This window comes from Lucilia cuprina, chromosome 2, assembly GCF_022045245.1.
Source record: "Lucilia cuprina isolate Lc7/37 chromosome 2, ASM2204524v1, whole genome shotgun sequence".
In the NCBI taxonomy this organism is placed as follows: Eukaryota; Metazoa; Arthropoda; class Insecta; order Diptera; family Calliphoridae; genus Lucilia; species Lucilia cuprina.
The window spans coordinates 44,570,432-44,589,658 of NC_060950.1; the positions used below are offsets into that span (position 1 = coordinate 44,570,432).

The 19,227-nt window shown below is 29.6% G+C and overlaps 1 protein-coding gene across 3 annotated transcripts in view; it reads right to left on the reverse strand.

The window, feature by feature from the left end:
- Positions 1–19,227, reverse strand: part of LOC111677301 (insulin receptor substrate 1) — a 348,759-nt gene that overhangs the window by 41,899 nt on the left and 287,633 nt on the right. Inside the window, exon 9 of one of the 3 annotated variants that reach the window (XM_046945312.1) lies at positions 8,052–8,669. The exons of the other annotated variants lie outside the window; for them this stretch is intronic. Within the exon in view, the coding sequence (XP_046801268.1) occupies positions 8,564–8,669 (106 nt within the window). The 3' untranslated portion in view covers positions 8,052–8,563. Of the gene's footprint in view, positions 1–8,051; positions 8,670–19,227 lie in introns of those variants that run through there. 3 annotated transcript variants of the gene reach the window in all.

Consider the following 19,227-nt stretch of genomic DNA (forward strand, 5'->3'; position numbering starts at 1 on the left):
TTTAAGTTTACGATTCTTGAAGGGAATAAATATTTTATTTTTGAGTTCGATGTGGTTTTATTTACATTATCAATCTTAATTTGTAGAAACAGCGGAACAAATAGTGAAAAATTAAAAAAATATATTTTGTTGGTATTTAAAAATCTATTTAGCATTATTTGGGATAGGATTAACAATAAAATTAATTTTTAAAGGAACTACATTTTTTGCTCAGATGGAAGCTTATGCAATTAAATTAAAGGGATTTATAGGCCCATGATTGGATGCTACTGGAATATAAATATATCAAAAAATATCTGTTAACTTTAGAATAGTATTTTTTAATATTTCAATTAAATTTTACCATATATTTTTAAAATGTCTTTTTTATACCCTTCACCTTCGTGAGAAGGGTATATATAAGTTTGTCATTCCGTTTGTAATTTCTATAATATAATTTTCCGACCCTATAAAGTATATATATTTTGGATCCTTATAGATAGCGGAGTAGATTTAGCCATGTCCGTCTGTCTGTGTGTATGTCGAAATCAGTTTTCCAAGACCCCAGATATCTGCGAGATCCGAGTTTTCAAAAATTCTATTGGAAATACGCTATTTAAAATCAGTTCAATCGGTCCATAAATAACGAAGATATGAGTACAAATCCGAGACCACCTCTGAAAATTTTATGAAAAAAAAAAAACAAAAACAAAACACAGTATCAAACGGTAAATTTTTTGTTATTGTGGTTTCTTGTTTATAAACACATGACGTTACGTTACGTTGTTATTGGCTAGAAACATGAAATTAAGTACGTAGAGCCCGGATTAGACGAGAACACATTAAAGGGGACTTTTTGGTACTTTTTCGTTCTACATAAGGTACTTTTTTGAATTTTCTATAATATTGAACTTAGAAACATGAAATTTAGAATGTAGGACCTTGACTAGGTAAGAACCTATAAAAAAGGACTTTTTGGTACTTTTTCGTTCTACAAAAGGTACTTTTTGAATTTTCTATAATATTGAACATAGAAACATGAAATTTAGAATATAGGACCTTGACTAGGTAAGAACCTATAAAATGGACTTTTTGGTACTTTTTTGTTCTACAAAAGGTACTTTTTGAATTTTCTATAATATTGAACCTAGAAACATGAAATTTAGAATATAGGACCTTTACTAGGTAAGAACCTATCAAAAGGGACTTTTTGGTACTTTTTCGTTCTACAAAAGGTACTTTGTGAATTTCCTATAATATTGAACCTAGAAACATGAAATTAGCATATAGGGCCTTGACTGGGTAAGAACCTATAAAGGGGGACTTTTTTGGTACTTTTTCGTTCTACAAAATGTACTTTTTGAATTTTCTAAAATATTGAACCTAAAAATATGAAATTTATAATGTAGGACCTTGACTAGGTAAGAACCTATAAAAGGGACTTTTTGGTACTTTTTCGTTCTACAAAAGGTACTTTTTGAATTTTCTATAATATTGAACTTTAAAACATGAAATTAAGTATGTAAAGCCAGGATTAGGCTAGAACACATAGAAGGGACTTTTTGGTACTTTATCATTTTACAAAAGGTACTTTTTGAATTTTCTATAATATTAAACCTAGTAACATGATATTAAGTATGTAGAGCCTCATTAGTCCAGAATACATAAAAGGGGACTTTTTGGTACTTTTTCGTTCTACAAAAGGTACTTTTTGAATTTTCTATAATATTGAACCTAGAAACATTATGTAGAGCCTGGATTAAGTGGGACCCATAAAAGAGAAGTTTTTGGTACTTTTTCGTTCTTCAAAAGGTACTTTTTAAAATTTCTATAATATTGAACCTAGAAATATGAAGTTAAGCATATAGAGACCGGATTAATTTAGATCGTATAAAATGGGCTACAATTGGTATTTTTTGATTTTTTGTAATAAAATTCGCAATGACTGTTTTTTAACACATCGTGGTGAAGGGCATATAACATTCGGCACAGCCGAATATAGAACTCCTACGTGTTTATTTTAATATTTGCTTTCAACTGAAAAATTATTTTCATTTCATTTAAAAGATTTGTAGTTGCTTAGTAGGATGCAGGAGGCTTATGTAAAAAATAATATTTTAACTTAAAATTGTGCTTTTTAAGATAAAATATTTTCGTATCTTACTGAGGCTCTTAAAGGAAATTAAAATAGTTTTTCAGTTGAAAACAATTATTAAAATTATTAAGCAGTGGTGGTGTGAATTACGTATTCTGTGTGAGTAACTTTTGTGACGCTGAACATTTTAGATATATTGCTACAATCTTCTAATAGGTTTTAAGCCTTTATGGAAAAATATGTGCGGTAATTTTAAATATCTTTAAAATTTTATATATATTATTTTATATCTACTTATTTCTTTCTATATACACTTATTTCAGCGTTGCGAGTTCATATTGTTCGAATTACGAAGATTTTCGTGTATTCTGTGTGTATTTTAAAAACGCCGCGATCAGACCTTGCTTCGACAAGTGCTGATCAGCAACTGATTTGATGTTGTTTTTCATGATGAGAGCAAACCAACTGATATTGCTCAATAAAAAAGAAGAAGAATTAAAACTATAGTGTATGTCAGGGATGGAAAAAGTTATTTTGTTTCAGTATCAAAATATATTTCAGAGAGTACTTTTTTGGGTCTCAAAGTACTTAGGTTAGATTAGGTTGATAGGAGGATGTGTACTACATCAAATCTGAAAAAATACACTAAGGCCACAATCGGGGCTATTGCTCTTTATCGTGAAAAAAAGAACTGTATGAATTATTTTCAGTGTTCATAAACTCAGTTTCCTGAAGGTAATTCCGAAGAATCTTCCAGCCAGTGTTTATCAGGAATGTTATTTCGGAACTTCCAAGTGGCAAAGAAAGTGCTCCAGAGTTCTACTGTCTTCTCCACATGCTCTATATACGTCTGAATCTGCACATCCAATTTTGCATGTGCTCGTAATCGTGTTTGTCTACTCCGAATACGTACTATCTTACTAACTTCAGACTTGCTTATTTTTAGGAGATTTGTCGTATTGCTCTTATCAGGGTCACCCCATAGGATTTTCGTGGTTCTACTCACTGTTTCATTATTCCAAGAGGTCTTATGGGATTCTCTCACCCATATTTTTAGTTCAGCTTTTGTTGCGTCGAATGGTTTTGCGTTTGTCAGCTTAACTGCCTCGAGCTTCCTTCCCTTTAAAACTATTACATTCGCTCTTTCGATACCGACTATTCCCGAGTGGGCTGGTACCCATATGATGTGAAACCTACCTCTGGGAGAATATTCAGTTAAAGCTTTCTTACAATCCAAAGTACTAAAATATTTTTTTTGCTTAACGTTTGTAATTTCTGAAATATATTTATAAATTAGGAAAGTATCAAATAAGACTCGGGAGTATCACTGTACTTTTGCACATCAAATAGTATCAAAAAAAGTACCATAGTACCAATTTTGCCATCCCTGGTGTATGTGTATCAACTTAGCGTCAGTAAAATTTTCTTACCCTATCACGCGTGCTATGAAATGACAATCTTGAGCTCCTCTGTCATAAACAAACCTCATAGCAAGAGCGGTTATGATTTTATACTCTTTTATGTTATAAAAGCGACTTTATAATAATATTTTTTATTTCTCTTTATTATATTGTTTTGCACTTACTAATCTCTCACTGATGCTTATTATATATTAAACTATGTTTTATATTAAATTTTAAACTATGTTTTAATTAAATTAAAGTATCACACAACTGATCACAATGAAATAAATATATTTACTGAAATGTGCAAACACTTTTCCTTCTGAATTTTGAGAGCAAGAATGATTCTGCATTAAACTATCTTCTTAGTGTGTTAAGAAGTGTTAGTTTTTGAAATTTTATCATTTAATTTTACTTTTTGTATAATTTAACAAAATTATGATCAAAATTATAAAGTAATGTATTTTGTTTTTGTAAATTTTTTAACTTAGCATTGAGAAACATAAAATTGAGCCTTTATAGTGACTATTCAATTCATGTTTCCAAAATTAAACTCAAATTTGCTGGCAGGGTAAGTACAAATAACATTTTTTTGTTTGTGTTAATTTTTTAATAAAGTAAAAGCAAAAGTAACAAATGATGCATGGATGCGAATAAGGGCGTAAAGACCACCTTTTTAAAATCGCGTTTTTTCGCATAATTATATTAAACTAACCTTTTTACATCTATTCATAAAAAAATAAATTGAAAAAAAGTTTTAAAAACACGATTTTTAAATACTATTTATTTTTTTGGGTAAAAAATATTAGCAATTTAATGTATTTTTCTGTAAAAAATCGTATAAATTTTAATTCTAATTGCAACAAATTTGCAGAATGGTTGGAAAACATTTCAAATTTATTAATTTTTTAATTATATTGCAAAAAAGATTATTATTGAATGAATTATTTAAGTATGAAAGTGTGGACAAGAAGAAGGGCGTATATCCATAACTATAGTTATATTTTAAAAAATTATTATATCTTGTTATTTTTGGATTATTTTAGTTAAAGAGGTCCTATCCAATTTGATAACGAACTAAGATAATAATGTGGTTCGCTGATTTTGACAATAACAAATAAGGTGCGATTTTAAGATTTTTCTAAGAAAAATTTTTCTAAGTACAATTTTTACTATGCTATTGTTATTATACTATTTTTATATGCATATTACTATAATTGATTGATTAATACACCAAAAAAATCTGAAAACCGCTTATAGCAAACAATTTTTTAAATATATAGAAAAATTTAACTGCTCCATGCTTCATTTATTTATATATACTTTCAACTAAAATATATGGATATATGCCCTTATTCCATTTTAGCAAAATTTCAAGTATTAATTTTGGCAAGTTGTGACTCGAATTTTTTACTGAGTTTTAGCACAGGGATAGATGTGAGTTATATTTATGCATATATGTGAAAAAAGTAGGAAAAAATGCCGATTTTAAAGTTTTATGATGTTTTTATCGTCTCCTGTAAAATTTCCCAAATGGTTTATACGCCCTTATTCGGCTCCATGCTTCAAATATTCAAAATAAAAGTTTGAATTTGTTTATGGTCCTTTTTGAACCAGTGAAATTGTTAAATTAATTGAAAATTTGTATAAAAAAATATTGGTCCTATTCCCACCTTAAAGTATACCAATCGCCTCAGAATCACTTTCTGAGTCGTCTGTCCGTCCGTCTGTCTGTGTGTCCATTTGCCACATACTCTTCTTTTGGTTCAAGGACGAACGCTATTGAAAATGGTTGAAATCGGTCCATTATTTCTCCTAGCCCCAATTCAACCGTACCCCTCGAATCGGGCCTTTAGGCTCACAATTAAGTTAAATGTTTTATAATGTCAACAAAAATCAGTAAAAATTAGTTTTATAGAACAAAAAAAGACAATACTAATTTTTATAGTGAGGCCGACCATACCCTATACCCTACACCTATATACGAATTAAATGTGATTTAGTTTTCATAATAAAGCATATAAGTTAAATTGTTTAATAAAACTGTGGATATTAAGGTTAAATTTTGAAGGGAGCTTTTTTTAAGTTCATGAGGGTCATCAAGGCTAGTAAAGAACTTGGTTTATATCGAGATACGAGTATATTAAACATAATTATGAATTTAAAAGCCCTATTCGGCTGTATGGGGGCTAGGCTAATAATCGACAGATCTCCATAATGGGGGCTAGGCTACGATACCATAAAATATCATGTGCCAAATTTCAATAGAAATAGCTTCGTCAATAGAATATCATGTACCAAATTTCATTTAATTGTCTTCAAAATTGCAATATGTAGTTTGATTGCAAGGTTTACATGGAAGGACATAGACAATACGACTCAGAAAATAGTTCTTAGCCGATTGGTATTCTTAAAGGTGGTTATAGGACCAATAGGACCTACACCACTAAATAGCAAAGAAACAAAATAAACATATATACAAACATACATTATTGTGTTCGTTGTAATTTGTGTGTTCCCTACACATTGTGAGTCGGTCTGATTAGTTTAATACGTTGTTCAATACTTCCAATATGTATCCCATTAATTTCACATTAATTGATTCTGAGATTTGTATGAAGGTAGTATTGTAGCTAAATATCCGCTTTCAGATCAGAATTATTTACTGGCGTGAGACGCATTAAGGGCGCTATATGAGAACAAGACCATTTAAGTAATCGTTTGAGTATTATATTTAATATACCAGCAACAAAGTCTGAAAATTGCGAATATATTAACAGGATTCAAACTACCATTAGTATACGAACTTATCATGGGATCCAATCCTAATATAATGGTGTTACACCCCAGATAAAACATTAGGTCCAGATGAAACATTAGGTCATTAGGTCGTTGAGCTCTTCAACCTTCCTGGGAAGAAATTAATGAATTTTTAATACATAGACATCAGGTAATGAAAGAATATCTACATTTAGAAGTCAAAACTCAGCTTATGTTCCATATCATAATCAGGGTAGAAATTATAATATCTCTTCACAGCATAATAAAGCTAGATATGAAAACCCGAACACAAAAACTTAATCGAAAAATTATGATATGCTTTGCAAATTATGTAATAAAACACATATCATTCGAAATTGTCCTAAATTTCAAAACTTTTTAGTAAAGCAGAGAATTGACTATGTAGAAAAGAACAAAATTTGAAGTAATTGTTTGTCTTCAGGTCACACAAATACAAATTGTCAAAGCGTTTTTACATGTGTCCAGTGTAAGAACAGGCACCACAGCTTACTTCATTTGGATAATTATATCAATAAAAAGAAGAATAGGCCAAATAAAAACAAAATGTCCTATACGTTTCATGCTGATACCTCTCTGCAACAGAAAGATATAATAAACCGCCAAGCCTTCAAACATTTAGAAGACAAAGCTGTTGCGCATCACCCCAGTCGCAACGTCATCTGGACATTTATAATAACAAAATACATTGTTTCCGAATTTGTAACTTCTTGGTTTGTATGTTTATGTCACTTTTGAAAGACAGTTTGAAGAGTGTACACATGTTGTATTTTATTCATCTGGAAGTGAACATTGTAGTCATTTCTGAACGTTTGTCAGAAGAGAAGTTAAGAACTCTAAATGACTTCCATTTCCATAATTTTTAAACCAAGTCTAATATGTCTAATTAAAAATATTTTCATATTAAATTTTGTCTCTCTCTCTCTCTTAATTGGTTTAGGAGTTATAAGCATTTTAAGAATTTTTTAAGTTGTACGTTTCGGCTTTCATTTGATGAACATTGCATTTGTAACCTGTTTAACTTTCACTATTTTTTAAACTTTTTGCACGTTTAGGCCTGTTTTTAGATTACGTATGATAACTTTGAGCTAAAATATTAATTCTGTTTCATTATTCAAATTAATACTACTGTTTTATACACCAATTATTTTTTGACTGGGTTACTTGACACGAAATTGCCAATAAAAGATATTAATTATTGAAATCAGATACTTTTACAACCACCCTTTTTAAATACAATTTTATTAATTTTCATATAGCTTTGAATTTAATTACTCTAATAATTGGTGCTTTTTGGTTATTTACACCAGGTCTTTCATTTGAATATCATATGTACGAGTTCCGGGAAAATGGCATCTGGCCTTGCAGCTTTTTTAGGGAGTCTTGATTGCCCCTTTAACCATATCAGATGTAATTACAATTTCCGTGTTAGCCTCCCCTTCCTCCAATATCGGTTCATGTATTTTATACGATATACCGGGCGGGAAATGAGAGTCTACTAGGAGTTACATTGTCTTCTCCATATCCTATGAGTTTTGAATAGGAATTTTTTATCTTCGATACGTCATTTACGCTGTATACCTGTTCACAGAAAAGTTTCCAGGAGTCTCGTTTAGCTTTTTAATTATTTAGTTTTTAAAAATAAATACTTTAAATACTGAATTATAATATAAAAGGGGATCTGGTAAGTTGTATATGTCTTATTTGATCACGCGGTTCCATTAAAAATTTGGATTATTTGCAGAAAATGTAAAAATTGAACTGACCGTTTAATGTATTGAGCATAACAGAATCCTATTTTAATTGCTTTCTAAAGTATAACAGGGTTTTTAAATAAATACAAAAGTATAAGTATATTCAATATTAATTATATTATTATTGTTTATTTCGTTATAAAATATAACTCTTGCAATTTGATGGATTGATCATAAAATTTATGAAGAACTACAAAAATATTTAGAGTCCGACATTTTACAATTTTTGGAAGTGTACCAGTCAACAGTTGGAAGATTAATACAGATTTCATGAAAATTATTTTATTATAAGGCAATAATTCTAAATTTTTCATACATATGTATATTACATCTTTAGATTAGTTGTTAAATTTATTATTTTTTATTATATTAATTTCAATTATTTCAATAAAAACTATAAAATTCCATTTTATTTAGACTTATTTTTATAGATTTTATGTTGGTGAGTATACAAATAGATGAGAAAACTCATTTTCTAGGTGGTAAGACAGGAACACTTCTAGATGATACTAAGAAGTCACTTCAAGTTCTTGTCACCAGTCGGCATCAGTTCTTCCCGACTGGTGACAATAATTCGTATACTTCCGCAATATCGCTGGCGAGATTTTAGCACGTTTGGAAATTTCACACGGGTAACTTCTGCAATAGAAAATGTTTGTAAAATGATATAACTCAATGTCTACAGTACATAAGACAAACTTACAAAGAACTTCTTTTATCAATGATGATGACTATTATTACCTACAGCTCTAGTAGAAATTTTACATTTAGCAAAAATATTTACAATTAGAGCACTTATAGATTCGGAATTAAAACGATAGTTTTTAACAAACAAAATATTAAAAAGGCTTGGTTAAAATGCTAATTTTGAAATTTGTGGTATAGTGGTAGCAAATTCAAGTAAAATATCTACCATAACTTTGTGTAGTAAAAACGAGTTCTCACTTAGTGCCAAAATTATAATAATTGAAATTTAACCAAATTTATGCCAAGCATTACGATTGCAAACGCTGATCTCTCAGATATAAAACATCTAGAATAAGCCGATCTGAATTTTTTGATATCTTCACAAATAGTCATGTTAATCGGTAGCGATATAATTCCATGTATCATTCAAGATGAAATACAAAAGAATATCTTAGGCAATCTCCTTGATCAAAATTTATGGCCCAATGAAATTACATAGCTTTTCTCTAACTGATACTATTCAAAATAAGGAAGAGAATGATAAAATTAGCTCAATGCTTAAACTATTTTGGGAAACAGAAGAAATTCCAAAATCAAAAGTTTTATCAGATATCTGCTGTGAAGAACTTTATAAAAAGACAACATATCGCTGAAGTGATGGTAGATATGTTGATGGATGAAGATGTGAAACCTCAGACTCTTTCAAGGTGGAACATTTTTTTAAAAGATTTTATACTTATAAGATCCATTAAAATCCCCAGATCGATCCATTTCCATCCAGATAGCAAAATTTAGATCCATGGTTTCTGTGATGCATCAATATACATTCTGCTAGTACCAAAAAACAAAGTTGCGCCGTTGCAACGTGTAAGTCTTCCTCGGTTAGAGTTATGTGGGGCATTACTGCTCTCGAAACTAATTAAACACCATGAAAATCCAGCAGATCTTGGAACACGAGGTTGTAAACCACAATCTTAAAGAAAATCCGATATAATGGTATGGGCCAATGTACTACTTGACTCCCAAAAAATATAGCCTAAATCGAACGCACCTGACAAAGCTCTTATGAAACAAAGAAAAGTTGAAGTTCACAATTTCGTTACAGATGAACTCAATATTATATAAAGATTTTCTTCATACCGGCGAGCCCTCGCCAAATTGGAATACATTTATAAGTTCTCACGTTCTACTAGTAAAAGATTAGAGAAAACTAATTTTGAAAGTTTGACGAAGAGCTTAATAATGCAGAAGTTTCTGAAGATTTAAAGAATCTTTCAGATTCTAAACATATTTCAAAAAAACTCTCTGCTTGGCTAATGCCCCGCTTACGTACGATGAGCGATTTCCCATATTTCGATCTTCCCAATTTTGTAAAATTTTTCTGTAGTTTGTCCACAAAACACTAGTTCATGCTGACATATCAATAATGATGAGCGCAGTGCAAGAACAGTCAAGAAATGAGTTCATCGATGTCTATCCTTTGTTCGTTCTAAACAACAAATAAAATCGCAAATAATGGTTATACTGCCCAAAAAGAGATCCACTCTCTCATTACCGTTCTCACATACGGGTGTCGACTTTGCTGGTCCATTTCATATCAAGATAATCACCATTCATTTAGAAGCATTTATAAGCATTTTAGCTCTATTTTCATTGACTAATATGATTTTATTACAATTTTCATTATTTTGAGCCTTAAAAATTTTATTTTATTTCAGTAAAATATTCTGATAATAGAAATGAATATAGTTATTTTTATTTTGTTATTTCAAATTAAATTTACAAAACGATTTTTATTATACCCCACACCACTAGAGTGGGGAGGATATTATGCGTTTGTACTGATGTTTTTAACACCCAAAAATCACTTTCTGAGTCGATTTTGATATGTCCGTGATATGTCAGTCTGTCTGCCTGTTTGTCTGTGTCCATGTAAACATTGTGCGCACGCTACAAGTCGCAATTTTCAAGACAATTTTATGAAATTTAGTGCATTCTCTTTTTTCGGTTCAATGACGAAATCTATTAAAAATGGAAATCGGGAAATGGAATTTTTTCACATCTCTGGTTATCATCAAGAATGAGCTTCTTCCTCCATGCGCTGAAGATTAAGCTGAATAGAAGCCGTACACATTCGTCGGGATAAGCGCCAATAGTAAGATTATGCATGCTCCCGTTATGTGAAAAGTCTGTAGATTAGTTTGTTTCTGTCCATACAATGTCGTGTCTATATGTCCAAAGCAATTTTTCAACCTTAAATGCCTTTGTTCTTTTTGTTTTAATGGAGAATGGATCCAACCTAAAACCAAGAGTTGTGCGTTGAGTGCTTTGCATTTCGCATCACCAATTGAGATATTGATGTTCCGCAAGTTGATATTGGAGCAACGACTTTATGTGGTGAGAAACAATAAGTATTGCTCCAATTTCTTCTCAAGGACATCTTATGGGGAGCTGAATCGCAATGGGTATATATGTTCTGATTTGCACTATACACTGCCTGCAACAACATCAACAGGTTATTCAGTAATAACAACTACAGCAGCAACAACGCCAACGACAACAACTACAGCAACAATATCAGCGGAAGGCACAACGATACCTACAGCAACTTAGACGGAGCAACAACGACGTCAACAACATCAACCACAAACCATAGCCGTTCCTTAGCCTGCGGCAGAGCCAGCCTCAACCTTGGGGCTGGTCAACCAAATTGTTTCGGCCCTCAGCCAACTCACTGAGTCGACAATGGCAGTGCGAGTCAGGCCGCGTTGAAGACGATTTGTTCGTCTACATGACGATCTTATCTACTTCGACGACGGCATTACCGACATTGAATGAAAGTATCCAAACACTTACTAAATGCAATTTGAAGAAGTATTTCGAGGAAGCCGGACATTGTACAAAAACAACCAATCCGAACGACTCCCATTCAACCAAGTGTTTTTTTTTAAATAATGAAATTAAAAAAATAAAACCCACACTCCCGGTGCTTTAGTTATTTAATATATATACATACATATATATATATAATATTATATATATATATATATATATATATAATATAATAATATATATATATATATATATATATATATATATATATATATATATATATATATATATATATATATATATATATTATATATAATATATATATATATAATTATTATAATATATATATATATATATATATATATATATATATATATATATATATATATATTATATATATATAATACTCAGTTTTTTATAATCAGCATTTAGACTTTAAAGTTTTAAAGACATCCAATTTCGAAATATGTTATTCCAAATTGATATTAAAAAGTTGGTATTAATATTAATTTCAAATGAAGCTGAATTTCTCAGCTTAGGAATAATATAACTTATTTCAAATCATCAATATCATCAAGAAAGAATTGTAAATCTTAAAGAAAATTTGTCACAAAAAAAGTAGTTAAAAGTTTTTGAGTCGAAAATGAAACCTTTTTAAATTTAATTTCTTTTTCGTTTTTTTCTAAGTGAGACAGGTATATAATACAGGTAGAATGTACAGATTCCCAACTTTTATTTGATATCAATAGTTTGTAGTTCTTTAAACTTTGAAATCCTCTTATAAGGACATAAAAATCGGAATACACAATTCTACACATGCTTCTCAACTTTTCCATGTGTTAATGCTTTTTTCAAAATTGTAACAGTATATGAAGAAAATTATTGTTAAAAGCAATAATAACATCTATTTTCCTTTTATTCGAATAACCGAATAATTTTTAATTATTCGATTATTAACCGGCTAACGTAAAACCTCAAATAATTATTTGTCGAATAAACCGAATAAGACAAAAACCCGAATAAATGAATACCCTAATAAATACTCAAAGTTCCTAGAAATCGTCTTAAGCCGCTTCAAAATACGAGTGTAGCGTTGAAATTAGACACAAATAAATTTAATACAAACCAAATTCGGTCTAATAAATTTTTATGAGGATCGACCCATAATTGACCCTACCCCCTTATATAAGGTACCCTTCAGAAAGTTTCATTCGAGTCAAACGAGGTTTGATGGTGGGTATATAAAATTCGGCATAGCCGAATATAACACTCTCAATTGTTTTATTTCATGTTTTCATTTGGATAAGAACCTTAAAGTCATGAATTTATCAAATTTATAAATTATTTTTCAGGAATGAAACTTGTATATTAACTTGTTCAATTATGTACCAATCATCATCAAATTTGGTAGGTAGATATTTGTTCGTGCAAAACTTTTTAATGTTGAATTTCGCCTCTATACTGGTATTCATGTCTGCTCTGTAAATCTATTCGCTTTCAAATCCGAGGAGCTTTTAAACCAAATTTGGTGTTCTACAAATCGAATTTTTATTTGAAGGTAAAATTCAGAAAAACTTCATAATAATTTTCAATGAAAAAAAGGCCCACAGCATTTATATTAAGTTACAATTATTAAAATCGATTTACTTTCGACTAGATTTGTCTGCTCCTTTTCAAAACGAGAAAACTTATGAGAATTCGTTTTTAAACTAGAAATTTACTCGGATTCGGTTTACAGAACATATAGGATTATAAAGACAGTTATGAGCTTTAAAGTCATTTTCCTAATGGGACCTTTTATGTGGGATAAACTCAATTATGGACCGATTCTCATAAAATTTTACAGAGAAATTTTAGTTCATTTAAACATGATAATGTTGAAGTTTGTTGCTATATTGCGGTTTTATGGCAAATTATGAGATTTGAAGTAATTTTCTCAGGGAGCTTCATATGAAGTGTATGGTCATTAAAAAATCCTCATATGCTTTGACAAAAACATTTCGGCTCCAAAAAGCTAGTGATGTGATACAAACAGAAAGACAAAATCAATATACCTCCCCTATATTTTGATGGTTGGTAAAAATATTTACAAAAAAATAACCAAAACGAAAAAAAAATTCACTTGTAGGTACACATGCAAAATAAAAAGAAGTCAGATTTCTATATTCGGCTGTGCCGAATCTTATATACCAAGTGGTAGGTTAAGTGTTCAGTTCGGGACTGTCCCGTCGAACTGCTGGGTAACTATTTCTTGCTTTTATGAACACATCTTAATTACCGGAAATTTGATAACTATTGTGATGCAAAAACATATTTTATAAAGAATACTATTAAAAATTAAAAAAGTTGTTGGTGGCGTTGATAGTGTATTTGAAAGTGTTATATAAAGAAAAAACATTAAAGAATTATAAAAAAACAAGTTTAATTAGATTCTAAGTAAATTTTTAATAAAATAAGGAGTTTTCCTGTTAATTTTTTGCAATATTCTTCACATACAATATCTTCAATGTGTATATTATACCCACCATCAAAAAGATGGGGGTATATTGATTTTGTCATTCCGTTTGTAACACATCGAAATATTGGTCACAGACCCACAAAAGTATATATATTCTGGGTCGTCATTAAATTCTAAGACGATCTAGCCATGTCTGTCTGTTGAAAGCACGATAGAGTCCGAATAGAAAGAGCTAGAGGGTTGAAATTTCTCGAAAATATTTTTTATAGGTAAGGTTTGTTTGGTATTGAAAATGGGCAATATCGGTCCACGTTCTCGGTAGCCCCTCGAAAAGCAGCTTTAACAGTCATAACTTGTTTAAAAACATGAATATAGCGATGAAATTCGACATAAGTAAGATTCTTATGATCCAAAATCACTATGCAAAATTTTATGAGGATCGGTCCATAATTGACCCTACCCCCCAATACAAAAGGACTTTAACGTTCATTACTGGTTTAAAAATACTAGTATATAGATGAAATTCAACATAAGTAAGTTTCATACCAGTCAAAATCTATCTAAAAAATTTTATGAGGATCGGTCCCATATAACGCTCATTAATGGCTTAAAAATACGAGTGTAGCGATGAAATTCGACACCAATAAATTTAATACGAACCAAATTTTGTCTACTAAATTTTATTAGGTCCCCTTCAGAAAATTACTTTAACGCCTTTAACTGGCATAAAAATACAAGTATATAGCATGAATTCCATGATAAATCAAATAAGAATTGACCGATGGTCCTTAGATTTCTTTAATTTTTTGTAAACACATACTCTTTTAGACACATAAGACATATCAACGCTAAATTCTTAAAAATTTAGAGGAATTCGATTTTTATGGCGATTTTAATTTGTTCGAATAGTGCAAAAAATCAAAAAGGAATATAAAACTTTTAACTTTTGCCGATTTTTTTAAATGTTTTAAATTGATTTTTTTTTTTTTTAATTTTATTGATATTTATGCATTAAACAAAATTTAAAACTGCTTAAAAGACATTACTTATCATAACTAATGTACACATTCATAAAAATGAATTTCTAAATAATATTTCTTAAGATAAATGCATTTTTGATGCAAGTGCACCTGAGAGCGTTTTTCAAATTGTTCTCCCTATTGATAGTATTTTGAAATATCATAAATCAAAACTTGCTATTTAAATATTATGTATATAATTTTTTTATTAAACGAATATGCAACATCATTTTCGCGATATTATAAAAATTATTTTTTTTAGTTTAAGTTAGTTAACTTTATATACATTTGTCAATAATGCTCTTACAAGATACGTTAAACATGGAGTAAAATGTAGAAAATGCACCCAATATGCATTTGCCATAAAAATGCTTTTATCTTAACAAATATTATCTAGAAATTAATTTTTTTAACGTGTACATTAGTCGTAACCGAATTTAAGTATTCACATCCCAATTGTAATCAGTAATGTATTTTAAGCAGTTTTAAATTCTGTTAAATGCATAAAATATCAATAAAATTAAAAAAAAAATTCAATATAAAACATTTAATAAAATCGGCAAAAATAGATGTAATGAACGTCAAAACAAAATATTTTTTTATTTTGCATAAAAAACTTCAAGTAATCGACTTATGCACTTTTAACAAAATTTTAAACAGGGAGAACGATTTCAAAATGCATTCCAAAAGTGCATTTCTTTAAAAAATGCACTATCTTAAACTTTTTAATAAAAAAATCATATTTAAATGAAAGAGCTCATCCATAGTAATAGTAAATCCGATATAAACTCTCAAAGATATAAAGGTTCAAAGTTTTATACCTTTTGATTTTTTGTAGTTTTCGATCAAATTAAAATCGCCATAAAAATCGCGTTTCTTCAAATATTTCAAAATAAACAATGGAGTTGTTTTATTTTCTACTTAAAGAACATATATTGATAATATGTCAGAAAAAACCCAATATACCCTCCCCACTTAAGTGGTACATATAGGCGAAACTGAAGCAGTTGTCAAACAAAAATTTTTATTTACTTCATCCAGACGAGAACAACACACACTTGTGAGAACTAAACGCACTCACAAAACTTCAAATTTTCTTCGCGAAATTGCGAGGATATTATATTACTTATAGTCTTTGTTTCCACTTTATCACAATATATATTATTTTTTGCCTTTGATGTATTAATTTGACATTTCATTATTAATTGAACTGAAAAAAAGCTGTAAATTATATTGATATTGATTTTGTCATTCCGTTTGTAACACATCGTCCGTCCGTCATAAATATTATTTGTTGATAAGGTATGTTTGGTATTGAGGATGGGCGATATCAGTCCACATTTTCGGATAGCCCCCATACAAGTGGACTTGCAAAAAACAGCTTAAACGGTCATTACTGTATTAGAAGCACGAGTATAGCGATGAAATTCGGTATAATTAAGTTTCTTACAAGCCATTATCCTTATTTAAAAATACGAGTATAGCGATGAAATTTGACATAAACAAGTTCTATACAAAACAAAATCTATGTACAAAATTTAATGAGTATCGGTTCATAATTGACGTATATAAAGTCCTTTTCCCAAAATTACTCATACGCTCACGGTTAAAAATTTAACAAAAATATTTTGTTTTTGAAAATAATATTTTGTTAGTTCAAAAGGTTTCAGGTTATAATTGACTTAAATCATATTCCAAATATCACCCTGATGTTTATAGGGGAGCATTCCTTTTACGGCATACAGTTTGATAGGGGTATATAAGATTCGACACAGCCGAATATAATATTCTCACTTGTTTATTTTTTCTTTAGTGCAGAAAAGTAACAAAAAGATAAGATTTAAGATAAAATATGTTTTGAAAAAATTATTAAACTAATATTTTCATTAACTAGTATATGAAATCTTATTAGTAACACACAAACAATAACGTACCAAAAATACATTTACTATTAAGTACTTTTTGAACAACTGTGTTAATATAAGTGCTTCTACTAATACATTCTCACCAGTAAGGTCTTTGACAATTATGTACTAGTATATGGTTAAGTCCATGTAAATAAGATCGAATGTCATTCGACTGAATTTAAAATAACACGAATGAAGTTATAATAGCCGTTTTTAAATATACGGACTGCTACTTTGCCGCCACATATCGTTAACTTTCGAGGAATTTTTCTGAAGACAGTCTACGTGATTTGACATACACATGTAACCCATTTGTCTACACATGGGTCACATGTGTAGATATTGTGATATCAATTAATTCCTTTTTAACGTAATATCTTGAGTGCCAGTCGTTTTCAGATTTATTGAGGAATCTATAAGCAATTATTTTTGATATCAACTTACCAGAAGAATCTTCGACAGAGACCAATTTTGCAGTTGATAACATTTTTCCATATGTTCGAATTTTTGCATTGTTGACAGCATAAAAGTGACTTATTTGTTGGCTAACTCCGCCCGTTACCATAGAAATGAACATATAATAAAAAATATTTCCTGAATTGTATTTTCATAGTTAGAAATTATTCCGTCATTATCTGCTGAAACAACGCTGATTGTTGTTGCTGAATGATACTGTTCATGGATCTTATCAGCTATTAAATATAGTTAATTAATTGTATCATTACCTGGACAATGATTACTATGCAAATGCATGTTTATAGCCATTAACTGAAATATCTTTTAACGTAAAATAACTTTTAACTCAAAATAACTCTTAACTCAAAAAAACTTTAAACTCAAAAAAACTTTTATTTTGCTTGAAATTGCATGTGTTAAATTTTCATGGTGGATATAAGTGTTTCAAATCATTATTAGAGAAAATAACATTGTAAACATAAATTCTTAATTAAAATATAAAAGAAGATAAGTAACAGCGAATGCACGCTAATTAAGTAATACATACTTATATATTTTTAATATTAAAAATACATTTAAATTTAAATAAATTAATGCAATTATTAACAATAACAAATTACTGCAAAACAAACAAATAATAACAACAAGACCTTAAATTAAGTGTAGTGTTTGTATTATTGTGCATGAGTTTCTCTAACTCTCCAATAAGTGAAAGGAGGCTCTCCATACAACAATAATAATTATGATATAATCATAAAAACTTTTTAGGTGCAAGAACAACGAGAGATCTCAAATGTGCTAAAACAAAATATTTGTGTAGATAATAGAGCACAAGAAAAAATAAATAAACAAACAGATTCAAAAACAACAACAAACGAGAGGTTCCCCCTCCCTGCACCCAAATAAGAAAATTGTGTGGAAGTCAAAAATAAAAAATCCGTAATTTTGTGATGATTACGGGAAAAATAATAAAAAAAATGTAGAATGTTTTTGGCCTATAAAATGATTTTTAGTGGGTTTGAGAGGCATTTGTTTTCGCTTTTTATCGAAATGGGTATCAAAATTGTCGTAATTTTTAGATCATACAAAAAATATTCCAAAAATTATTTGGGATTTGGTTTAGTGGTTTTTTGAAATTTGTATGCTTCTTTATAATACAATAAAAGCCATTTTGTGGACAAGAAATACACTAAGAACAATTTTTGTTATTTTTCCCACGACAAGCTTAAAATTGCAGAATTTTTGACACCCAATTCCAAAAGATTGCAGAAAATTGTTTTTAATATATTGCATTGAAATCAAGGTTTTCAATCTCAGGTAGGGAACTGAGGACCTTTTCAAAAAATCGATTTTTTATTTTTTCTGTTGAAGTAAAAAAAACAAATAAAATTAAAACTTTTCATTTTTGTATGTTAGCTCGCACTTGCTAACATATTACCATGAAAAATTACCATGAAATACAATCCGCTGTCGATATATTTACGGATATCTTGTCGATATATTATTGGATGCAAAAGAAGACTTCACATTGCCCTAAAAAATAATAAGGAATCTAATCTGAGAAATTAAGAAAACAGAATATAGTCTCTGAATAGCAGTTAAACATATAGTGCCCTGTTTGCAAAATTGACGTAAGCGACTTGATTTTCGTTTTTTATAGAAATCGATAATTTAGGTCTATTAGCATCATCATGGTTTCAACTTAACAAGAAAAAGAGAAAAGATGTATGTACTGTAGTGTGCTCTTGCATTACACACCACTGTACAAAAACATCAACACACACACGTACATACACATACACCGCACACTCCAAACATAAACAAAATCGATCAAGCTG